The 27,358-nt window shown below is 37.8% G+C and overlaps 1 protein-coding gene across 1 annotated transcript; it reads left to right on the top strand.

Moving 5' to 3' along the window:
• The first annotated feature begins 983 nt into the window (after positions 1-983).
• egr3 (early growth response 3) lies at positions 984-5,478 on the top strand. The gene is made up of 2 exons (XM_028806114.2): positions 984-1,448; positions 2,973-5,478. The coding sequence occupies exons 1-2, from the start codon at positions 1,295-1,297 to the stop codon at positions 4,061-4,063; spliced, it is 1,245 nt and encodes a 414-aa protein (XP_028661947.1). The 5' UTR covers positions 984-1,294; the 3' UTR covers positions 4,064-5,478.
• The last annotated feature ends 21,880 nt before the right edge of the window (positions 5,479-27,358 follow it).

Here is a 27,358-nt window from a genome sequence, read left to right on the forward strand (position 1 = left end):
ATATAGTATTCGAGTTTAGACTTGCTTTAGTAATATTAACGAGGTTTCTTTTCATCCAGGGGTGAAACGACAATAGCCCGTGGGTGCCTTCGCGAACGACGGCCCCCCACTTGTCTTGTCGTGCCTTGCAATGTCTGTGCACTTTTTTTTTTTACAGTGCGTATTATTTATACACTTACTTTCTGAAATCCATTTCATTATTATTTCAAAACGGGTTGTCTCCAATGTGACAATTGTGTCCTTTAAAGGATCATCCGTAGGAAGTATGATAATGTTTTAAAGTCGTTTTATCCAATAATGGATCTTGAAATGGGCCATATACAACGGTTTTTTTTTTGTTAAAGAAAGAAAGAAAGAAAGAAAGAAAGAAAGAAAGAAAGAAAGAAAGAAAGAAAGAAAAAGAAAATGCAGCTTTTGCCTCACAGTTGGCAGTTCTGAACGTAGACAGCCACCTCTCTCCGTTATATTAAATGTAACTCCGGCGCACCTGTCATTACATTGGTGACAATGAAAGCTCAAGTTCTATCTAGTTAAAAGTAAAAAATGCTACACACCATGAATTAGATCAACCCAATTCCCCACACTCTACCTGTCTGATCTCGCTCGGACCAAAGCACTTAATAGCTTTGTACCCATGATAAGTCGCTCAAAGCTTTAGTTGATTAGCGCAAATCTGGCTGCTTTGCAATCTATCAAATAATAAAATGCATGTTGCTAGAGTTTACGGAGACCAGGCAAATATGCATATTTGGATCGTTGGTATATGCAGACCTCCGGGATTCATCTCGTTCTTGACCCAACTCTCTCCCCTGCTGAGCTGCTTCTCTTCCTGCTCAGCACTCGTAAAGTTCCACTATGAAGGAGCTTCCATTTGACGTTGCGGAGATGGCAGATCCTTATAAGGGCATCTACGTCACAAACACGCTGTTCCTCCCCCCATTTAAGCGTTGGAGTTCCCTGCTTTTCTACTGAGACGCGCTGACACCAGCGCACCGAACGGCCGTCAATGATTTACACATTGCTTTATACACGTTAAGGAACAGAAAAATACAAATAAATCAACTAGTTGTGTATATTTTTCTCAACTTGAGGATAACTATTCTACCGAGGACTGTCGCATTGGGATGTATTTCTAACCTGACAATTTTTTTTTATTCTGCGTGTCCACTTTATCAGCTGCCGTCCATTTCTGTCTGTCGCTTTCTTTTAATTATTATTTTTTCTTTGGTTCTCAGATTTACTTTATATACCAAAAGCACATGTATTGTTATTAATGTGCGACTGACTAACTGCTATGACAGGGAAACTTGTGGACAAACTCCCTATTAACATGAGCAGTTTAATAAACCCGATGCCTGATAGCCTATATTCAGAAGAGGATATTCCTACGTCTATGAATATTTTCCCCGGCACGGATACGATTTCTCATTATTCACAGATGACAACAGGTAAGATTCTTTATCATCACTCTTCTTGTTAATGTTACTGTCATTATATGCGGTGCGTATGTTGGTGCGCAGTTCTCTGTCAAGTACGCAACAGTTGCTTTTCAGGTATTTTGGTGCCCGCGGTTTCCTAGGCTGTTTCCTCTGGCCAGTATTTCGCTTCTTGAGCAGATCGAGAGGCATATTAATAAAATGCCTTATTATCAGAGTGTAGTCACAGCTACTTAGTCGACAGAGAGGAAGATTTTTGTATTTTACTTGTCGCAGCTCGTTCAATAAACGCACCAAGTCTGCGATGCATTGTACCAGTATGTGCAACAGTTTTCCGCTGAGATCGCGAACTTGGCTTCAGTACTCACACACCCTCGTGGACCTGCTCAAGCTTTAGCCCCATACATTGCTAAAAATTCTTAAATAAAGTTGTTACCGACCCCCATACTTGTACGCCATCAGCGCCAGTCTAGGCACTCTCGCTATTCATCTACGCTGTATGGGCGCCGTCTTTACTCTACCTGCATCGCTCACCCTTCACCCGCTGGAAGACGCGTGCGAAGGTGTCAGAGGTACAGTATGTTAACAGTACCAAGTTTTAACGATACCGTAAAATGGACAGATCAGAGGAATGGGGGAAACTATCCAAAAGAAGACTAGCCTATGTACAACCCGGGCGCGCTCCAAAGTGACGTGGGTTTTCGCGTGCTCTCTTCACAAGGTGGTGGCCGCAGTCCGTGCGCAGGTGTACAGGAATTCGCACAGTTACCTTCTTTGTCGGTGTCTAATGAACGCGTTTTGGCAGTTGTGCGATAGAACGCGTTTTGGCAGTTGTGCGATAGTTCTCCAACGATGCCCATCTGTTCTTTGCGAGGGGATCGAATTATAAATAGTGCGACGTTTTGCGAATATAACGGCGTGGCAGTTAGAATAAAATCGAGGTGCGAACAACCAATCCATTATTTTAGATGCGCGTCCTGCGAGGGTACAATATGAGAGGACACGTGCAACTGCCGCCTATGTAACTTGTGAGCGCACGCCAGTGGCTGTTGCTATTTTTAAAACAGGTTGGTAGCGCTGGACGCTATAATAATGTTCAGCAATATGTCTTCCTTTGTCTACATACGGTATATGAGTGCGCCTATTATGCGTTTTCTAAGCGGCACTGCGATTTTAGCCGTCAACCTAAAAAAATATACATATATTTATTAAAATAATGGCAGTAATGAAACAGTGATGAATTGCATTTAATTAAAAACGCAAATATATGTTTCTTATTAATATATTGATGGATTTAAGCGAAAATAATTTAAAGTTTGCTTTCAGGCGAAAAAACAGTGAGAAGTAAAAATTGATTTAAAGAAATGTAAGAAAATAGATCTGTTCCATGATTCCGTTTTAAAAGACAAAGGGGTAATGATTTTGGAAATTACATCTTCAGGTAATTTTGACTGAACAATTTAACTGTTAAGTGGGTGGGAATGTTTAAAAATAAATGGCTGCTGTTTCCACTAACTTGCCATTTGCTTTCCCCAGATAGCATGATGGACCTGGGAATGGGCAATGACAAGACCACTCAGGACCCACAGTACAGTGGCACTTTTCCTCCCAGCCGTAATGGACAGACTGTCACCTACCTGGGGAAGTTTGCCTTCGATGCACCACCCTCAAGTAGCCTAAGTGGCTCCAGCTGGTGCCCAGATAACAACATCATCAGCCTCGTGAGTGCGGGCATCCTGGCCCCCTCACCTGGAGCTATCACCACACAGACCTCATCTCCGGCGGGTAGCATTGGGGCCCAAGGGTCAGAGCTGGACCAGGTGTACGGCTCTAATCTTCCTCCTTATTCGACTAGTGATATGTATCAGGACCAGGTCTCCTTTCACAATCCTCCAACTACTACACCTCTGCCCTACAGTAACACGGACTACCACCCTGCTAAACCCACCGTGGATGGCAACCTCTTTTCCATGATTCCAGATTACAACATCTTCCATCACCAGAGTGAGGTGAGTGTAATGGAGCACAAACCTTTTCAAAATGTGGACCCCATCCGAGTAAACCCTCCTCCCATTACCCCTTTGGAGACCATCCGCGCCTTTAAAGACAAGCAGCAGATTCACCCTGGCTTTCCAAGCAGCCAGCAACATCACCAGCACCAAGCACCACATCACCCAGCACCTCAGACTCTAACCTTCAAACCTATTCGACCCAGAAAGTATCCCAATCGACCCAGTAAGACCCCAGTACACGAAAGACCACATGCCTGCCCAGCAGAGGGCTGCGATCGCCGCTTTTCACGCTCAGATGAATTGACACGCCACCTCCGAATCCATACTGGACACAAGCCCTTCCAGTGTCGCATCTGTATGCGTTCCTTCAGTCGCAGTGACCACCTAACCACGCATATCCGCACTCACACCGGTGAGAAGCCATTTGCCTGCGAGTTCTGTGGCCGCAAGTTTGCCCGTAGTGATGAGCGGAAGAGACATGCCAAGGTTCATCTCAAGCAAAAGGACAAAAAGTTAGCAGAAAAAACAAGCTCAAACACAAGTGGCCACACGTCCCCACCTGTATCCTGTGGCAGTGCTACCAGTGGTGCCTTGACAGTGACAACATGTGCATAAGGCCATTTTGAATCTAAGGACTTAAGTGCCCTGAAGAACAAAACATGTATTTGGTACTTTCTTCCATCTCTAGATACCTTGTGAAGGCTTGGGCTGGGAGGGCGAGTCGACAAATAACTTCTTACTTATTTTGCTCTTGTCTCTTTTTGGAAGATGAACATACAAGAAGCTGGGCATGAGCAAGTCAAATTGCAAAACGTCGATCTAAATTGCCTCGTGGGGCAGGTGGTAGGAAATTCAATGCCACACCTTCCATTCACTCAAGGGAAATGTCAATCCAGTGTGATTCGGACTGGTCTGGATTAAAACATTTGCTTTAAAGTTTACTTGCAGAAAAGTTAAGAAGGTACATCTTAGCTTATAAATAATATTTAGTGTGATCCATTTATTTTTTATTAAGTAAACTTTATAAAGCTGATGCAAATCAAGAAAATTTGCTGGTAAGAAATCAACAGAGGTGAACAAGATTTGGGGACTTTAGGTCACTTTTGTGTGGTGCAAGAACAAAGCTGATTATGTTGGCAACTTTGTATATTTCTGGACATCCGGCTTCTGATGTCCCTATTCTCAATTTCCATCATAATAGCAAAAAAGAACTGTTTGCTGAATGACCATATAGAAAAAAATATACGTATGAAGAAAAAAAAGCCAAAACAAGCACTTAGTGTGGCGTCTCGGCACTTCACAATACAGGCAACATCAAATGAGAGAAAAACTGATAATAAGGAGGCCTGCTGAATAAGAATGTCTAACAACGTAAGGTTCATCTTCATAAAAATGGGACACATGCACGTCAAGGAGAAGGATCATGAGGCTGCTCCTGGGACCCACTTCAGACATCACCTCTTCCCTCGAATACTCAAAGGGGTGCTCTGGGTAATTGACAGCACTTAAAACTTTTAGTCACCCTAACCTGTTCCTCAAGTATTCTTTATTAGTTGTAGTAATGTAAAGGATTATCTTGAGCAAGTACTTCAGGGGCTCAGCAGTGCCAATTTCTGTGCTGGATTTTTTGCTGTTCAGCACAAGCACATTGGTTCTTTTTATTCTGTACTCTTCAGGAAGCTGTACATTCTATAATTTGAGATTTCAAAATATTTTGCAGGGGCGTGAGCACTTGGCTGGGCCTTTACGCTTGAGCTAGATTGCATTCCCACCAGCTCACGTTTTTATCTTTCTTAGATGATTGTGTGATGTAATATAAACATTTATTCGACAGAATGTAAGAAACGAGCTTACGGCTGCCATTTTCAACACATGTACAAATGCAGTATGACTGAATGTATATACAGTATAGATAATGAAAGATGGCAAAAATAATTCTTTGTTCTAAAAAGAAAACATGTAAATCAAATGAATGTAATGTACTCGCTGTCCAGTTTGCACAAAAAAAAAAAAAAAAACATAAAAAACAACCTCTTCTGTGTCTGCCTGGTAATGCAGCAGCTTTGCATTCATTTAATGTACTTTTTGAAAGGTCGGTTCAGTCGGAGAAAAGGAGTCGAGGTAGAACTTCCAGATGCTTGGTGTTATGGTAGAGGCTCATATTGATTCAGTTTCCTTTATTTTTTTGGACAATGCAAAACCTTATGGCAGCTTTTTGAGGCAACTGCAGTGAATGCGCACTGCAGAAATCAGGACTGTTGAACATTTCTTTTGTTTTTCTGTTCTTTTTTTTTGTTTTGTTTTGTTTTTGGCTTGATGTTTGGGACCAAGGGTGGGACTGCACACTTTGTGTTGGGGTGTTTAGGCTGGAGACAATTGATACTAAAAAAATCAGTAGACCTTTTAGTTCTGCTTTGAATTCAACACAACACAAACCTTTTGTCATTAATTGTGAAATTTACCAGAATATAATCCAAAGATGTTGCCCTGACACATAAATAGTAATATTCAAGTATTTTGGGATAAGTTGTTATTTTATTCCCATTTTTACAGTGCATTCAACTTTTTATAGCATCCTTTGCCGACTATCAAGGCATACCACATGAATGTCACAAAAACGACATTTAGTTTAAATGTGTTGGTCATCTTTTTTGATTGGCTATCTGCTCACATTATATTATTTTGCCACCATGGCAGTGCCCTTTGTGTGTGTGTGTTGGCACCAAGAGAAGCTGCCTGTCACTGCAAAGCATTAAGTGTAATTTGATTTATAAGGCAAATGACTGTTGGAGCTCCAGCCCTTGAAATGGAACGGTGTTTTTGTTTTTATTTTTTACTAAGGCAGGGGAGTTTGAGATATTTTTAATTTTGTGGTCCTTGGCGCAAGCCCATCTGTATTTTTATCACTGCATTAATTTCATTTTTATAGTATGACGGAGCTGCAGCTCTAACTATTATTTTGTCATACATTTTATAATTGTAACATTTGCTCTATGAATGTGTATATATTAGATATGTGCTCTCTCTCGGTCTCATCATTTATATGTTTGTGTGTATATGTTAGTTATATATACATACATACATACATGTAAATTAATTTAAAGTAACATTCTGGTGAAGGAAGAATAAAACATGCAAGGAGAAAAAACTATTTTTCTTAATTATATGCCAAAAAAATAGACTGAAATAATTGCTTCCTTTTCAGTGGAGTATTTTTTGGTCTATTGTATGCTAGCCAGGGGTTTACGGCAGCCAGAAGAAAGGTCAGGACCTGCAAGTCTTTCACATGTTTTGGGAACTGGCAAAGGTGTGTCTGACTTGCTAGCGGTTAAAAGCTCTAACATTGCTATAGGCAAATCTTTTTAGCTAGCGTGCAAGACAAACATAAATATATCCTGCTCTGAACGTGTAATCTGAAAGGTTTGCCCCTAGATTTGGGTTCACAAAAAGAAAAAAAAAAAAGAAAAAATATTCTATTCTCTAGAAAGTAAGCTCCCATTGGTAAAAGAGAATGATAAAAATATCCACTGATAGCGCTTTCCTGACCTGATCAGCCTGTTGTACTCTTTCAGCACACCCCCTGCAGAAACAAGTGGCTTCTGAGATTTCTGCAGTGCACGGGTTCAGCGTGAAAAATCAAAACGACCGTCTCTAAAGATTTCCTTTTGTTTTGTGCACAGCGGATTGCAGTATAGTGGTCTTGGCAAACGTCCATTACTCCCCCAATTAACGTGAAACTTGGAACTGGAGCAAACCTTTAAAAGTGCATAACAGTTGCCAGTGATGACATTAAATTCTTATTTATTTTTACAGTTGTTTATTTAATAATTAGTCCAATATTTGTCTAGTTTTCCAAAATATAATTGTTTAATGTTTCCTACCAAAATGTATGAGGCCTGTTTATCACACATATTACCGCAGTGGTCGAGTAAATATTATGCATCCAAAAAAAAAATGTCTCCACATGCTTTTACTGAAGCAATTCAGATTACCTTTATGGATGGCAAAAAGCAGAATACCGTGGTGCATACATGCAGTATCCTATTAGAGCTGATAAAGTAAACCCATTGTTCTAATTGTCAATTGTGGCTTACTTTCTGCTAGAGTGCTGAGAGCTCTTGTAGAAATGATGCCCACCTAATGGCCTGTGGACATGTGTCTGATTCCCTTTTAATTATGTAACATGCATGGTGAGCAAACCATTGCATTTATTAAATGGCGAATCATGATCCATAACCTGTGATATTTAATTAGTAAAGGTTATTATAAACTGCTGCAAAGCTTAACTACTCTGTGAGCAACAGTGAAAGTAGGCACTTTTTTTAGCAGCTTTTTGACCATTGACCGATTTACAAGTTGAATTCCATTAGAGATGCTGCCAATGTCGATAGCTGAACTGCCTCCTTAAAAAAATGATAATCTTTCAGAAGCACGGATCAGAAAGTGTATTAATTCTTGAAATATAAAGACTGCAGTAATCAGTTTTAATTAAGATACAGTAGAAACACATCCTATAAATAAGCATCCTCTTAACTACTTCTGTGGTGAATGTTTGTCAATGAAGTATTTTAATTGCTTCATTTGTTATATTTGCTGTGAGACTAGAAGAGTAACACATTAATTTCTGTTATATCTTCAAGTAAAAAAGAAAAAAAAACTTTAAAAAAATCCAGCATTTATTTTTAAATATAAAAATAGGTCTTAACATCTTAAAATCTGAAGGTTCAACAATTACATAAATTGGTTACTTGCTGTTAGAAGATTAATGCATTTTATGCTGAAACACTGCGCTAGCCAGCTTGAACAGCTTTAGAAATGCAGACTGCGCTGCTTTAGTAAAAATAGCCGAATATGTTGGCAAATTATACTCTATATTGAGTTTAATGCAGGTGACATTTTACCGTGAGAGAGGAGGCAACATTCTAAACAAAAAGAGCAGTTGTAAGTTTGTATCAAAGGGCACAATTAATGCCCTAGATATGCATATTATATTTTTGCAAGGTATATGTACAGTGAAATCCACTCAATTTTGCTCCACTCTCCTGTTTTAACAGAAGGGAAAAAAATAAGAAATTAAAATTGCAGGATTCTGTGTTTTAAAAGGGAGCTGCCAGTAAATTTGTGCACTAATATATGTATGTATGTATATTTATATATATATATATATATATATATATATATATATATATTATATATAATATATATACAGGGTGAGTCAAAATTATGTTAACACTAATGGTACTGCTATGTATATACTTATATGCAATTTTTCTGGACAATTTATGTGCCACATATGGTACATGTGTTCAACATGATGTTGAACAGGTTGAGACATTCCTTTAATTCATCTTGCACATATGAAGTATGTTTTGTGAATAAATTGTTTCCGCCATTCACATGTTAGCATAATTTTGATTCACCCTGTGCATATATATATATATATATATATATATATATATATATATATATATATATATATATATATATATATATATATATATATATATATATATATATATATGTACACACACACACATATATGCATGGGAGAAAAATACAGGTCAGAAAACAAAAATGTTTTAAAAATACTTTTCCTATTCATACTTCATCAGGTATGTCTTTCTTGTTTCTCTTTCCTTATGAAAACACTACTTTATATAATTTTATATACATATTTCATAGGCCACCATTTGAGCAAGAAACAAAAATCCTTAATCTGAATCAGTGCGCTGTTGCCTCTTGAGCCATTGAATTTTTCAAATGCCAGTTCACTTTTTGAAGCCGACTAACCCCTGACTAGGTTCTCTTTGCAGAAAAATAGAAAGTGTTTAATGAACAGGGTTTATTTTTCAGTGAGAGGGATGCGTCTTTTATCGTTGTTTTGCATGTCACTGCACGAAAAACTATTTTGAAATAAAAGAACAACAACGGAAGCAACAAAATCGTATATTAAAAAGAAACTGTGCTTTAAACTTTAAGCCTCAACTTTGAGCTCAATTCAGTTTTTATGCATGTAGAAAAGTACATCAAAGTATTATTTGTGGTACAAGATTAAGAGCAAAACAAAGAAAATCATATATTGAGGTTTAAGTAAACCTGGCTGACTGATATTTTTGAAAAACAAAAATGTTTTTTGAATAATATTCAAACTTTTAGAGAAAGAGAAATGTAATATATTTTGTGGATGTTTTTATTTCATGGATTTTTTCTATTACCTTATAATAAGGTATTATACATGCTTAATTATAATTATGATTATTGTTATTATTATTATTAATATTATTTGTTCAGAGTTGACAATTTTGCCGGAATGTTAAACTGGCTCATTTGTCTGTTGTAATGCAAATGTTTTTGGTATCAATGCATAAAGCATTTAAATACATTAATAAAAAAAAAATGTATGTTGTACCATTTCCACTGTGAGCGAAAAAAGCAAAAAAAAAAAAAAAAAAAGAAAAATAAGACATAAATATATTGTGTGGCTGACAATCAATTTGCTGTCTGTCTGATTTTTCTGCACCCTGTGCACAAAGACTCTTCTAATACTTTTAATGCAGTTCATTCAAAAATGGGAATTAAACCAAAAATGCTTTTATGTCAAGTGTGATGTGTTTGGCATGTAGATCACACAAGCAAAAAATCCACTTTTGGAAAACATTTTTACCAGTTTTATTGCTTATATCTTTATTACTTGATAATTTACTGAATTGGATTATTTAGTTATTTCATTTCAGCCCATTGTGTTGTGACCTATTATACAAACAGAGGTAACAAAATTTTGATTTCATTCATTCTGGAAAGCCATTTGAACCCGTCACTTTTATTGCATGTACTTTAAATGGAACTGCAAATTCTGTTGTTGCAAAGATTTTAAAATTCATTCAGAAATGTGACTTTTTATCATAGTCAATTATAGCACAGGGCAATGGCCATGTCAAGTAAGTCAAATGACCCTTAAAGTGAATGTTAAACAAATAATGAAATGATAAGTGATGTAATTTCAACTAGGACTGCTGCAAGGAGTGGTAAAAAATTTCAAGATGATGACAATGGAATGAAGCACGAGTGCCCATTAAATAAGCTTATCAAGATTTTTTTAACAAACAATTCAGTGTCAGTGTCTCTTAAACTCTCAGTACAGAGCTGAGAGAGGGCTTTTTGGTATTGGGTGACAAAGATTGTAGATTGTACTTTTTCAGATATACCGTAGCTCTTGAATTTAAATAGATTTCGAACTTATTACTTTTTTATTTTTCATTTTTTCTTACATGTATTAATCATGTTTAAGTCCAGAGGCGAGACTTTACCAGCAGCTCCAAACTGACTTCATATGATGCAGTGTCACCTTAGATGAACTGTCATGCCATCCAATGCTTCTTCCTACCCTGCACCTAATGCTACCAGGATAGGCTCTGGCACCCTGCAGGTCTGAATGGATTATACAGGTTAAATGATGGAAGGGCTTCACGTAACAATCACTGCCACAGCACTTTGCACTGCTTAAAAAATGTTTTTTTGAGAAAGATATCATGCTGAATAGACAAATAAAAAGGTAATCTGAAATTCTTTTGTTAGAGCATCTAAAACCCCATGTTTTGGCTGAGATAAAATATGAACAACTAAATGCATTTATATATATATATATATATATATATATATATATATATATATATATATATACACAATGGTGGACCATAAGTTTCCATACATATGGTTTTTAAAATTTTATTTTTTATATTTCAGATACCCTAAAAAATGCATTTGAATAAAGAGCAACGAATTGAAATCATACTGATGGCCCACTTGATTTTTATCTTTGGGGGCATTTGAAGGCCATGGTGTATCAGGAAAAGATACGAAACATAAATCATCTTAGGGAACGTATCACCAATGCCATTGCAAACATAACTCCAGCTGTGCTAATACATGTTCATTAGCAGTGGCGGACACATATTGAAATGTGTTTTCAAAACAATGGCAGTCATGTAGAGCATATTATATAAATAAAAAATGTTTTTTCATAAAAAATGTTTATTTTCCTATGTATGGAAACTTATGGCCCACCCTATATATATATATATATATATATATATATATATATATATATATATATATATATATATATATATATATATAGTCCCTGCAACATATGTACCAAGGGGACAAGGATGGGAAACCCAGTATCTCCTCCTGGATGCTAGATGGCAGCCTCCCTGGGTTGCAGTGGTGCCTCAGACTCCCCCAGGGCTTCATGGGGGTTGGAGTTCTGTGCAGCCCTGTAGGGTTCTGCAGGTGCCGCCAGGGGGTGCTGCAGCAGGAGCTGCTGGCCCCTTTTGGGCACTGGTTTTGCCTTACCCGGAAGTGCAGCCGGATGTCGGCAATCAAGCACCTGGAGCACTGCCGGGTACCCAATAAAAGGGAGCCAGCGACCACCACTCAGCGGCCAGAGTCGGGTGGAAGGAGGACAAAGCTTGTTGAGGAATGGTGGCAGAAGAGAGGAAGAGAAAAGGAGTGTAGTAGTGTAGGGTTTGTAATTGGGACTGTGTTGTGGCTGGGGGGTTCACGGGGAAGACATGCCCTCCAGCTGAAGAAAATAAAAGTTTGTTTTATTTTTATACATGCCTCCCGTGTCCAATCTGTGTCAGGTTGGGCGATTATATAGCACCTTGATACAATATACTGTATATATATATATATATATATATATATATATATATATATATATATATATATATATATATATAGTGTAGTATTTTAGTTCTGAATGATGTTATTTTGCAGTTTAATCAGGTACTTATAACAACTTCTAATAACCAAGCAGATTAAACATTATCACTGCTTAACTAATATTAGTGATACAAACTTGGTATACTAAACTGAGTATTAAGTGTTCATCATTAAATACATAGGAAGACAGAGAAAACCATTACAATGGAGAACATGAACTGTCCAAATAAATTAAAGTACAGTGGAGTTCAGCCTATTTAGGAGTGTTACAGTTTTACAAAATGTCCAAATCCCTACAGCAGTTCACTTTTTTCCTGTGTACATATAGATAGATAGATAGATAGATAGATAGATAGATAGATAGATAGATAGATAGATAGATAGATAGATAGATAGATAGATAGATAGATAGATAGATAGATAGATAGATAGATAGATAGATAGAAAACTTCATTTGTCCCTTGGGTGAAAAAGGTTCAGTTTCAATGTAATGTATGAAGCACTGTGGTGCAGTGATTAACTTTCCTGCTTCATATCTCCAGAGCCCAGTTTTTGTGTGGAGTATGTATATTCTCCCTTTGTCTGTATGGGATTTCTCCACATATTACAGCTTCCTCCCACTTCCTAAAGATGGTAGTCTAATTGTCGTGATGTGAGTGGGTGTAGATGTGTGCATCAAGGTGACCAGAGATGGACTTGCTTCGTTTCAGAGCAGATTTTTGCATTGCACCCCTTACACTTCATGCTTAAATGAAAAGATTGGTTTCACTAAGAGCATTACTCATAGTATACATGAGAATGCAATAACTTATTCATTTCCTTTATTATTCCTTTCTTTTTTACTCCATCAACGTAATCAATTTTTAAATCTATCACTATAATTATTTAATTATTTTTTCAGGTGAATTTTACGCTAATGCTTTTTGGAACTATCACTGCTCATGTATATTTTATTATATATATGGGTGTGGGTGTTTTACGCATTCAGTATTGCCAAAAGTTTGCCCACAACATAATAGCAGATGAAATGGGTTAAAAAAAAGGACAGGTAAAATGCACACTGGTAACTGTTTTTGTAGAATATGGCATTGGCAATATCTGTAGCTGCTACATTACTTAAAAACTCAGTAAAACAGGCGTTTGATACATTTAACCTATCATTTTATCCCTGTATGGTACTTTGCCCCACTGTTCTTACTACAATTTATCATCTTTACTACCTCTCTGGCAGCTACCTTATTAATAAAAAGTGCAATTTTTTTAGGTTAACATCTGTATTATTAGCAATGCGTCTCATATACTACAGATGTTTTTCACCAGTTTATCATAACAGGTGACCTTGATCTCAGGCTTTGTGGCATGATGGTGCAATGACAAACACTCTCTCCTCACTTGAGCTTAAGTTTGATTAACATGCCTGGCCATTTTCTCTGTGTAGTTTGCATATTTGCCATTGTGTTTGTGTGGGGTTTTCTCCAGGTTTTTTCAGTTTTCCTTCCACGTTTTTAGTTTATTAGGTTAATTATCGATTCTAAATTCGCATTGTTTGTGAGTGTGGTTGAGTGAGCCCTGCACTGGACTGAAGCTCCACTACTTGTTCCAACTATATGCCTACCTTTGGTAAGTTTTCCAAAAATGAAATTTTGGTTAAGCAGGTTTAGAAAAGATAAATGAATTTATTTAATATATTCATTAAATGTTTAGTTAATGTTGATGTTACTGAGCTCCCCTTTCTTCATTTGGTAATTTAATATTGCCATGCTCTTCCATTGTGGTTATCTGCTCATTCTTTTACTATTTATCGTTTATCAGTATTCCTTAATTATCTTCTTTTCATTATCTTTATTTCAGTCAAAATGTGCTTGCTTATCTGTTAAAAAATGTAATTTTTTTATTGTTTTTTTAAACTTTTTTTCTGCATTCCAACTGCCTAAACCATATCACTGGATTTTAGTTGTTTAACGGTACTGGCATTCAGAATGCTGTTGTGGTTATTAGGAAATATAAAGCCAACATAACCTTCCTTTCTAATGGGCAGTTTGAAGTATTTAGCTAAAAAAATCTTTTATCAGATCTACAAATTAGTGTTCCATTATTGATAGGACCTTAGCAGTTTTATATCTGGGTAATTAAAATGGCCAATTGTTGGAACATTGCCATCTAAAGTGTTATTTTTTTATCTTGTTATAAATTTTTTTTTTGCACCAGTATCTAAACTGGAAAATCTGTTACACATCTTCAGTGCAGATCATTACCTAAGCAACATTGTATTTTAGCACACATATCCTAATATATTTCTTTTGTATTTGAAACAACTTTATATTTATAGGCTCTCTTTAATGCAAAGAAACACTTCCACCTTTAAAATCTATACTTTCTAGATCAAGTATATCCACCTGTAATACAGTCATCTCCATTTCTTGCAATAATTCTGTTGTCATAAAATTTTTATACATAATGTGTACTGAGCTTTATATAATTTCCAGATGTTTTATTTGGAATGCTTCCAACTATATAACATACACAATTGTTACTGTTTCTTCTGTTGCTCATTTTTAGCTGTTGGTTGTTTTCACTATTATTATATTTTTCCAGCTTTATTTTGATTTAATTGTATTAATAGTGCAGTTAAATCCATTAGTTGTTACTATTACCTGTCATGTTTTATGCTTGTATTAATTTATTAATTTTGTGAACAGTGCACTATACTAAAATAACAAGTGTTGTGAAAAGGAACTGATGGGTGAGGTTTCAAAATTGTTTAACTATGGTGAAATATAACACAGTGACAATCCTAAACCCATTTGGATTTTAAGTGCATCAGAGCTCCACTAGTTCAGATGTACCTTACGTTGTTGGTATAGATTTCAGTTCCCCATAAAGTTACTGTACACCATCATTCAACCGCCGCATTTAATCTCCTAATACCCTCAGACTTTCCTACACAATTGTTGGCTGACTACCAAGTGCAAGCTAAATATTCAGTTTTGCTTCAGAGCTTTCGGGTTTTGTGGAAGTGGTCACCTACTTTTACCTAAGATAGGGATGCCCAACTCCAATTCTGGAGGCTACAGATTATCATTCTAACAATGTTCTTAATTAATTAACTTTTTTTTTTTGTTGCTAATTAACTTCATTTAATTGATTTGCTTTCAGACACTTTAAAATTTGGAGTGAGCAACGTCAGTCTTTGTGGGTGGCAGTGGCTGCAGGTATTTGTTCCAACCCTGTTACTTCATGAGATGTCATTTATTGCTAATGAAACACTTATTGCTCAAGTGATAGTTTTCTGCTTCATTTTAGTTGTCTCTCTTGTTAAGATTTTGAACCATTAAAGGCTTATTTTAGTCCAAAACAGCTGCATTCCCTGTTTTGAGCTACTCTTTAAGGCAAAGAAACCAGCAGTTCTCAGTTTAGCTTGTTTCCATTTCCACCAGTGGTTGTAAACTATTTGGTTTAATGAAGTACTTAGAAGGAAATGAAGAGAAAGTGAAGAACTGAAAATTAATCATCTGTGTTAGGCTTCAAATCATTTGAATGGTATAATAGAAAGGAAAAAAAAATCTAAGATGTAAGAATGACCAAACATTGCAGAGTTAAAACACTAACAAGTCATGATATTAAATAAAACCTGTTATTGGCAAGGATTATTGTATTTTCGAATTAGGAAACTGGGTTGGAACAAAAACTGTCGCCATCCAGAGCCGACTTTGAGCAGTAAGCAGTACAACATTGGAGGCAGCCTGGCACTTCATTTTACTTAAGACCTTTAGAACTCTGACTGAGATACCTAAATTTTCATTTAAACACTTGAATGCATTTGCAAGGGCAAATGGGAGCTTGACAGTTCTAAATCGAGGATTGACATTTAAGTGCACAGGTTTTTTGCTATTAATTGAATACAACGATTTAAAGTATACAAGTTAAATATTATTAGATATTGGGATTGCTTCTGGGCATTACCTAAATGATTAGAAACTTATTGCAGATCTTTTTAAAGTTTTCTTCCTGAAACAAAGTGTCTGCTATATCAAAGTAATACATTGGCTGACTTTTAAATCTTTCGTTAAGGAATTAATCACATTTTTTCTTGTACTGATCTAACATTGAACATAGCCTATTCTTTTAAAAATGATGTATTCTACTCATCACTTGCTGTTCTTCATGTTTTGGAATCTTTACAAATTTCACCATTTATATTATTTTACGTGTTTGCATACTGTTAATGTCAATTAAGACTGCCAACGGTCATAGCACAGATGACTATTGGTCTGTTATTTGCACTTGATTTCCTGCCTAATATTCAGATGTCATTTCTGTTTTTAATTCTTCCACAGGTGCTTAGAAGTTCTGCTTTAAAATATGCTCCTTAAATATGCAAATACATTACTAACAGATTTTAAAATTATGGTAGACTAGAAAACGCAAACACCTGCTCTTGGACTGCATGGAACCAGCTATGTAAGGTTTGTTTGTGAAAAGATGTTTAGTGTTGTTTTATTTTTTGGCTCGATGATGTTTAATTTTTAAACACATTCTCAGAACCTGTAATTTTTCCCCTCCAAATAAATACACTTTAATGGAACTGGAGCCCATAGAGCATAGGGCGTAAGGTAAGGGCCAGTCCTGGATGGAAAGCCAGTCCTTATAGGATATATACATGCACTAACATAGAGTCACATATAAAAGGCCCCTTTAATGTCATCACCTAATTTACAGTGCAAGTCTTTTGGATGTTGCAGGAAGCTGTATACTGAGACAACAGGTTAGCTAAGTAACTGAACCATAAATCAAATATTTGCTCAAGGATCTCTAAGGTAACAGTGCTCATAAGTACATCAGTATAATGCATTTATGAACAATCAGTTCACCATAAACATATGCATTTAATCAATACTACTAAAAAATCACATTAATATGAAAAAAATTAAAGATCCTATATAGGGTAAATGAAAGTTTTCTAGTCTATTAGGTTTGACTACCATAAAAGAATTGTTTTCCATAGTATTAAAAAAACACTTTTTGATAATGAAATTAAGAAACAGTTTCAAAAATTAAAGAACTTGTATTCTGTTCCTAGTTGGAACAGGACTTGTTCCCTTGTTCCCTTTGTTGCTGGATATGTTTTGCCCACTCACTAGAAAAACTGGGTTGGAAAAATGAATGAATGAATGAGTAAAATAATCAATCAATGAATCAGTTGCCTAACCAATTAATTAATTAATTACCCGATTAATTTTACAGTTTGCAGAGAAAATATAAATAATAGCAGACATACATTGTATTTCACTTACCCAAAAACCACACTTTGTTGACATTGTGAGGGATGGCCAGCGTCCTTACCCAACAGTACACCCTGCAGATGGAAGGACAGGTGGGGACAGCTTACACTGGGCTTTGTCTCCCCCAGAATGCTAGATGGCAGTGAGCCCACCTCGAGTGCCTGCAAGGCATGCCAGGTGTTGTAAATTCGGGAGACAGCCCTGTTGGGTCCCAGGGAGGCCACCAAGGGGAGCTGCAGGATTGGAGAGTCTCTACATCATGGGGTTTCCATGTTGACAGACCAGAAGATCGGGAGCACTTCTAAAATAAAAAGAACTGTCCACTTCACATCATTGAGTCAGAGTTGGGAGGAAGTGGGCAATACTCAGCTGGAGGATGGAAAGAGGAAAGATTCATTGGTTTATTGTGTTTATAATTATGTTTTTGGCTTGTTATTGGAAGGAGAGTTGGAGAGGTGCTTCAGAAAGGAATAAAAATCCTTTATTTTATCCTTAGAACAAGTGGGGCTCCCTGGCGGCCCCTTGTGGTCACAACATTAACAAGTGTCACAATATCCGCATAGGGGGCGCTTTCATGGCTGTGATAAGGTAAACAATGCCACTACAGCACCAGTGGGGGTGTTGTTGATAGCTACCTTACCTTTCCATCTACACCTCTGATGGACGGCATCCAGATGCCTGACCATGCCCCCATAAACCTCCCTAGCCCTACCCCTTCCAGGCCTACACTCATATCAACAGCAGCCCAACTGAAATTGGAGTCTTCTTTTGACCTGAGTGTGAGATGGAGCATACTGGGACCTCTACTGCCCAAGAATTTGTTTATTGTAATTGTTAACGACAGTGACCCATATTTGTTTTTGACTATTTACATTCATTTTCTTTTCAATTGAACAGGGATTACCAGACTGGTACACCAACCATTTGAACCTGAGATTGTAATAAAAATAAGTGTTTATACACATACTATATATATATATATATACAGGGGTGGGCAAAATAGGTTTACAGTTATGAGTATGTGATACTGGCAATTTGAGCACTTATGAGATTGTAAATAAGTGCACCGTGCTATTGTGACATTCTTTTTGAGTTAATAAAGTTAATAAAGCTATTGAGTTAATAAGGCTATTGTAATAATCATAACCTGCATGTCTTTTTCCATTCGAACAACTGTAAACCTACTTCTGCCCACCCCTGTATATATATATATCCATCCATCCATTTTCCAACCCGCTGAATCCGAACACAGGGTCACGGGGGTCTGCTGGAGCCAATCCCAGCCAACACAGGGCACAAGGCAGGAACCAATCCTGGGCAGGGTGCCAACCCACCGCAGGACACACACAAACACACCCACACACCAAGCACACACTAGGGCCAATTTAGGATCACCAATCCACCTAACCTGCATGTCTTTGGACTGTGGGAGGAAACCGGAGCGCCCGGAGGAAACCCACGCAGACACGGGGAGAACATGCAAACTCCACGCAGGGAGGACCCGGGAATCGAACCCAGGTCCCCAGATCTCCCAACTGCGAGGCAGCAGCGCTACCCACTGCGCCACCGTGCCGCCCATATATATATATGTATATATGAATATGTATATATATATATATATATATATATATATATATATATATATATATATATATATATATATATATATATATATATATATATATATATATATATATATACACTAGGGGGTTCGCCCCCTGCTCACTACGCTTGCCAACCCAACCGACCTGTGCAATGCGCCAGCCACTTCGCATCTCTGCCACTCGCATTGTGAAGAGGGGGGCTGAAGCACCCCAAGTAGATGGCACACAGTATTGCACAGCATGATTCTGGATTTATATAAAAGATATTTATTTATCCAAGACACCTTTTAACAATCACCATGCAAAAGAACAGTAATCAAAGTACAAAATGCAGTACATTCTTCCTCCTTCCGTCCAGAGTGTCCTCCAACTGTCTCCTAATTCTAACTCGATCTAAATCCTGTCTCAGTCCTCTGAAGCACTTCTGGGTCATACATGAACCAGGGCAGTCCTCCCCTGGCAGCTCCTTCTGGTGGTTCACACAGATCCCGGCAGGGCTGCATATATATATATATATATATATATATATATATATATATATAATATATATATATATATATAGTATAAACGAACCATTAAATTGTGAAAAAATTAATAATTATGTGAAATCTTTTATTTTAACAATGAAGCTATTCTGAACAGCATATTTTTGAATGACACATTTAATGCCAGCTTTATTAATTTCAGAATGCCTCTTTTCTTGATGGCTTCGTCACTTTTCACTCAAAATAAAGACCAAAGAGGCTGAACCAGTTCTATTGAAAATGGTTTGCTATTAATTTCTTTTTCCTGTAAACTACATTATGCATATTAGTTTCACACTTTTCACAATATAATGACTCATTTATACAGTATATTGCTGTGTTTTTTCATCTGATTATTTATTTCTTGATTACCTTTCTGCCTATTCCCTATTTAATTTTGGCACAAATGGTATTCCGTTCTTTGGTGGTTTTGATGTTTTCATTTTGAACACAATCATAACAGTTAACATTGTCTCTCATTTAATAGTGAAGCAGATGGTTCACTTTTTTTTCTCTGAACCTTCTTCATGCCAGTTACCCGCTACAATTAGCCTTCAAGTCATTTTTGAGAATGACTGGAGCTATGATTCCAGTATCACTGTGGAAATTAAAAGTTTGTCTTGTATGATCTATCTCTAATTCTTGAAGTCAGATGTACCGGTATGTATTTTTGCATTCATTGTCTCTTATTGAGACTATAACAATACTCCACTAAATGGCCACAATCACATTGTAGAAACGTGTTCCACCAAAACTCCATCCATCCATCCATTATCCAACCCGCTATATCCTAACTACAGGGTCACGGGGTCCACCAAAACTGGCTAAGCAAAATTTTCTTTCATTTCTCCTTGCCTCATTTACAAGGTGTGCAACAGCAAAGAGTTTTAAAGCTTATCGTTTTATTATTGTTTCTAGGCTTTTCTATGTCATTTGTGACAAACTTTTATTCTTCTTTATCTAATTTTCCTGACACTTCTTGTTAACTTCGTATTATCTAAATATACCAATTTCAACTTAAGATTCAGTTTTTATCACTTTACCATTTGACATTCTAACTCAATAGGTACCCACCATAATTCTTCTATCTTCTTTTGGATTGTGTTCCTTCTATTGTGATAATATGCATTTGACTGTTGTAGTGTTCACACCTTCTCCTAAGGACTATGCAAACATTCCCATCTAATGCTTTGTCTGATTCATTTGTTATGTTAATTGCTTTAGAAAGAACCTTATGATGCTGCTCATCTTTTAAAAATAATGTCTGATTGATGCATTAAGAAAGGGATGCTGAAATGTTAATACATTATTTAATTACCTTGAAGCAGTATTATTACAATGCAATAATGTGAGACCTTGCAAAATTTACCTTCTTCAGAAAATTGTGCTATAGTCAAAAAATAAACATCATCGATTAATCTTCTGATCCATTTTTTCTAATTACAAGATGGGTAATATAAGAATGCTCTATTATCTGATTACCTGACTGAGGTTAACTGGATTAAATGAAACTTAAATGAACTTCTGTCACTTAGATGTTAGTTTGGCTTAACATAAAAAATAAATCTATGTATTCCAGTTTGTCCAGAAGTTATCTTAAATTATTTTATAACACCATATATAAACTGTTGCTAATATTGTGACTTAATTAATTAGATATCTATCCCTTTCCAAGTGAAAGACTGCTCATTTGAACACAGAATCATATGTGTGGCCAGTGCTGCTTAATGCTAGTAAGGAATAACCAACAGATTGTGAGTGTGTGGAAAATGGACAGGATTGAGGTTTTTAGTGGCTTTGAACATGGCTGGAGAAGAAAGTCCAGAAAGGGTAGCATGAGGGATTAAGAGATGGCATTTCTGCTGGAGTTTTCAAAAATGACAATGTCAAACGTCAGTCAGGCATGAGCAACCACCTTAAAGGCATCCAGCTTATAATTATTCTTAATTTAGAAACAGAGCAATGAAAAAAGGCTAACAAGACCATTGCACCATTCACCCCCTATAGCAAAACAGAAGATGGTGCATTTACTATAAAGTATAGAATTATGCAGGACTACAAAAAAAAAACTCACTTTGTCAGGGAGAACTATGATTTTGTGAAAACCTTATCTAAGTGTCAAGAATGCAAAAGAAGTGAAGGGCTTGGATTTATAGATATGATGGTAATACATTGTTATTGTGTGGTATTTTTTTTTTACTTTTAAGTTGTATATTGGGCTTTCTCTATTATCAAGTGTTGATATTGGCTCCAATGGCTTCTTTAGACTACATTTTCCATTCCACTCCTGGTCTTGCTGATTTCTTTGTGTCTATTCTTCACTGCCAGTACAAATTGTAATGAACACTGCTGGCAGAATCCATACTGATCAAACAAACTCACAAATTACTCAAATGTAATAATAATAATAATAATAATAATAATAATAATAATAATAATAATTCTTTACAGTCATATAGCGTTTTTCTGAGTACTCAAATCGCTTCAGTGAGTGGGGAGCCACTTCAACCACCACTTACAGTATGTGTGGCATTGACATGGATGAGGTGACGGCAGTCATTTTTGTGCCAGTACATTCACCACTCAATAGTTGTTAGGAGCTGAAAGGGTGAGAGAGATAAACAAGTAGAGATAGGGGATGATTAGTGGGATAGAATGACTAGCCCATGGTGGGCAATTTATGCTTGATATCGGAATACACCCTACTTTTTATGAAGGATGCTCAGTTTCTTTAATGACTACAGAGAGTCAGGACCTCGGTTTTACATCTCATCCAAACGACGGTGCCATTTTTACAGCACAGTGGCCCCATCACTGCACTGGGGCATTAGGATCCACATTCAGACCACAGAGTAAGTGCCCACTGCTGGCCTTGCCAGCATCTGTTTAGCAGCAACCCAAGCTTTTCCTAGATGGTCTCCCATTCAAGCACTGGCCGGGCCCAAAACAAACTCACAAACGACTCCAATGTATCAGTTGCCTCTCTGGTAACAGATTATCTGTATGAACAGTGTTTTTCTTATTAACAAAAACTAAAATAAAAATGTTGTTAATGAAAAAAAAATTACCTTTTTTAACTAAAACTTAAATAAACTAAACATTAACCTAGTTTTTCTAATTTTAATTGTGTATATTTAAATATACAGTGCATGGGTATATTTTAAACCGTGTTTTTGAAATATTAGCTTAGACAGGACCATTGATTCATATGCACATGCAAGCAACCCTCACTACAGCCATGGGAATCTCGTCATCATCTGCCATATTCTGGGTATTTCATTTGTCATTTTGAGTAACCAGTCAGTAGTACTGAGAGCAAATACTGAACCTTTATCATTTGCCATTGACGTATTTCTGTCACAATTTGACAGCTTTCACCAAACTTTATAGAAAAGGCACTTACAACATGCCATCATGCAATAATAATAATAATAATAATAATAATAATAATAAAACAGTGATATTTAGCTATCAAGCAGGTGTAAACTCATGCAATAAAACAGATCCTTGAATTTGTAAGTGTGTGGCTCAGAGCGCAGTAGCTAGCTATGAATGTTTATTTAAGCAACTCATAAAAAATAATTAACTGCCTTATTTTGCAAAGATATTGTTTGCTTTCAGCCGCTTGTATTCGTGATCTCATTCTTTCCGTCACTACCCATAGCTCATGACCATAGGTGAGGGTAGGAACATAGATCGACTGGTAAATTGAGAGCTTTGCCTTACGGCTCAGCTCCTTTTTCACCACGACAGACCGATGCAGAGCCCGCATCACTGCGGACACCTCACCGATCCGCCTGTTGATCTCACGCTCCGTTCTTCCCTCACTCGTGAACAAGACCCTGAGATACTTGAACTCCTCCACTTGAGGCAGGATCTCGCTCCCAACCCTGAGAGGGCACTCCACCCTTTTCCGGCTGAGGACCATGGTCTCAGATTTGGAGGTGCTGATTCCCATCCCAGCCGCTTCACACTCAGCTGCGAACTGATCCAGAGAGAGCTGAAGATCACGGCCTGATGAAGCAAACAGGACAACATCATCTGCAAAAAGCAGTGACCCAATCCTGAGTCCACCAAACTGGACCCCCTCAACACCCTGGCTGCGCCTAGAAATTCTGTCCATAAAAGTTATGAACAGAATCGGTGACAAAGGGCAGCCCTGATGGAGTCCAACTCTCACTGGAAACGGGTTCGACTTACTGCCGGCAATGCGGACCAAGCTCTGACACCGGTTGTACAGGGACCGAACAGCCCTTATCAAGGGCTCCCAGAGCACCCCCCCACAGGATTCCCCGAGGGACACAGTCAAATGCCTTTTCCAAGTCCACAAAACACATGTAGACTGGTTGGGCGAACTCCCATGCACCCTCCAGGATTCTGCTAAGGGTGTAGAGCTGGTCCTCTGATCCGCAACCAGGACGAAAACCACACTGTTCCTCCTGAATCCGAGGTTCGACTATGCGACGGACCCTCCTCTCCAGAACCCCCGAATAGACTTTTCCAGGGAGGCTGAGGAGTGTGATTCCTCTGTAGTTGGAACACACCCTCCGGTCCCCCTCCTTAAAGAGGAGGACCACCACCCTGGTCTGCCAATCCAGAGGCACTGTCCCTGATGTCCATGCGATGTTGCAGAGACGTGTCAACCAAGACAGCCCTACAACATCCAGAGCCTTGAGGAACTCCGGGCGTATCTCATCCACCCCCAGGGCCCTGCCACCAAGGAGTTTTTTGACCACCTCGGTGACCTCAGTCCCAGAGATGGGGGAGACCACCTCCGAGTCCCCAGGTTCTGCTTCCTCATGTTAGTGGGACTGAGGAGGTCTTCGAAGTACTCCCCCCACCGACCCACAACGTCCTAAGTCGAGGTCAGCAGCGCACCATCCCCACCATATACAGTGTTGACACTGCACTGCTTCCCTCTCCTGAGACGCCGGACATAGTGTTCTATGTACTGAAAAGTCACTTGAATCAGTTTCTTTATTTATTGTCTGGACGACAATATACAGGGACGGTCCCCAAATCTTTATCTGTTATTTTGAAATTATTTTTATTCAAGACTTACATCTTACACACTTTAGAGTAGGTGTCCCTAATTATGCTGTACTTACTGTACAATGTAATCTGGTATAATTAAGGAGTAACTAGGCATTATTACCTTATACTTACTGTGTAATATAGTGTAACGCTATAATTAAGTACTCAGTTGTAATTGTTATTCCACAATTTTTATAAGTACCTATGTATTGTAACTATGCTATTGAGTGCTTAACCACAGCATTACATTGTGTTACATAGTAAATACAAGGTAATAACACGTATTTCCTCTGTAATTATGCAGGTAATTACTTGGTAAGTACAGTGTAATTAGGGACACCTAATACAGTATAAAGTGATACTATATTAAGCTTGTAGAAGTGCACTATATCCATGGAAAAACTTTCAGCTCTATCTCTATTATTACTGTTATTAACGAGTGGTATGGTGGCGCAGTGGTAGTGCTGCTGCCTCACAGTACCTCCCTGCGTGCAGTTGGTATGTTCTCCTGGGTTCCATAGGGTGCTCTGGTTTCCTCTCACTGTCCAAAGACAAGAAAGTTAACTGAATTAGTGATGCTAAATTGTACTTAGTGTGTGTTTGGAGTGTAGATGTTGGGTATGTGTTCCCTCTGCCATGGACTGGTGCTCTGTCTGGAGTTTGTTCCTGCCTTGCGCTCTGTGCTAGCTGGGATAGGCTCCAGCACCACAGAAACACTAGTCTGGATTAAGCAGGTTAGAAAATGACATAACATGTCTGTTATTAACATAGTTCAAGTAGTGAATTCAACAGGATATCAAAAAATAAATAAAAAACATTTACAGTGTTTGGAAATAGGTAGATGAGATATAGTCAGCATTAGCAAATATTAAAAACACATATATATGTGCAATGATCTCATTGCTTACAAAGGGAACCACACAAATGCAAACATTATTTCACACAAATATTTTTTTAAGTTAAAGTAGCAAATGACATCAGAGCAAACTTGTTATTTGATTGTTTTTGATTATACTGGAGGCATTGAGCTGTAACATTATCAGGAGAGAACTGAGCTCTCTCACAGACAGTCATATTGTTTTCAGACTGTCAAAAAATGCCAGTGTGGACATTGTGAGTGAAACAAAACTAATAAAATGTAACAAAATCTAAAAGTTAATTGTTGAAAAACTAAAACAAATTTATAAAAAAAGAATTAAAAACTAAATAAAAACTAAAACTAGAAAATGATGAAAAAGTAAAGCTAAATAAAAACAAGCAAAAAGTAACAAAAAACTAAAAAATATTGTAAAACTATAAAAACACTGTTTTTTCTATTGCTGATGTCTCATAAACACCAAAAACAAAAATACCAGTAAGGTAGATGAATGTGGTACTAACTTCATCAACAGCCATGCAACAACAGCACTCTTCCAGAGCAGCAGAGCGCCAACTTCAAATGAATACTTGCATTCAGATATCTCATCATAAGAATTCTGCTGCCTCAGCCTTCTCAATGGCCTCCATCTTTATACAATCATATTTCGCCTATATTTTTTTTTATTTTAAGCCAAAGGCATCTTAGCATTATTTAGGATTGTAAGGAACCAGAGCATGTCCTAGCTGTCTACTGCAATGATCTTATGTCAAAATGGTTTTAATGTACTGCTTATTTATTCATTGTACTTGTATGTTGAATACATCTAATACATTACATTTATTGCTTTAAACCACTAATTGTTCATTTCTTTGTTTTTCCTCTATCCTTTGTAATGTATAACTATCCCAATTGTCTCTTTAAATGTCTAATAAAGCTAAGGAGAGTCTCAAGTATTATAAAGAATTCATCTTTTCACTTTACAAAACTGCTTATTTTATTATGGCATTGTAGGTAACCAAAGAGCGTCATGAGAGCAGTGGGTGCAAAACAGAAACCAACCTTAGATGGCAGACTAGCTCCTAGCAGGTGTGGCACGTGGCTGAGGGTGGTACCCAGCCGGGACGCCCAAGAGGACCGGAGGAGGGCTTACGCCTCCTCCAGACCACAAGGGGGCGACCGCCCTGGTGGCTTTGGGGACCACGGGTACAGAGCTTTGAAGCTCAACCCTGTAGGGGCCCGTGGTCACTGCCAGGGGGTGCCCCAATGCCTTTGGAGCCCTGGCCCTCAGCACTTCCGCCACACCCGGAAGTGCTGTGGGGAAGAAGACCAGGGACACCAGGAGTTCTTCCAGGTACGCAGCCGGCACTTCCGCCACACTGGGGAGTGCCGGTGGAAGATTGTTAGGAGGCACCTGGAGCACATCCAGGTGGTTATAAAAGGGGCCACCTCCCTCCATTTGATGGCTGGAGTCAGGAGCGAAGGAAGACAAGGTATTGGAGAAGGAAAGGAGGTAGCCTGAAGAGTGAAAGAGGCAGTGAAAGGCCTGGACTGAGGGTGATTGGTGCTGCGGCACTGGGTTGTGTGTGCACCTTGTAAATAGTACTCTGTAAATAAAAGGGTGGTGGTGCTTAATACGATGTCTGCCTGTTTGTGTGTGGGCCACGTTCCACACAGGGCACACACATAAATTTAAGCATACTAGGTCAGTTTAGACTTGTCAGTAAATCTAACATGTGCATGTTCTTAACCCCAATCCTGAAAACCCTTCACTGGCTCCCTGTTTCATTCAGAATAGAGTACAAGGTCTCCCTTCTTACCCATCAGTGCATTTATGGACATGCCCCTCTTTATCTACAGGAACTCCTTACCCCCCATAACTC

The sequence above is a fragment of the Erpetoichthys calabaricus genome, chromosome 1, assembly GCF_900747795.2.
Source record: "Erpetoichthys calabaricus chromosome 1, fErpCal1.3, whole genome shotgun sequence".
NCBI lineage: Eukaryota > Metazoa > Chordata > Cladistia > Polypteriformes > Polypteridae > Erpetoichthys > Erpetoichthys calabaricus.

Excerpts from the sequence above, each read along its gene's own strand:
- egr3 (XM_028806114.2), top strand. The coding sequence starts at position 1,295 with ATGACAGGGAAACTTGTGGACAAACTCCCTATTAACATGAGCAGTTTA. Across the intron at positions 1,449-2,972 it reads TTATTCACAGATGACAACAG|ATAGCATGATGGACCTGGGA; the intron begins GTAAGATTCTTT and ends TGCTTTCCCCAG.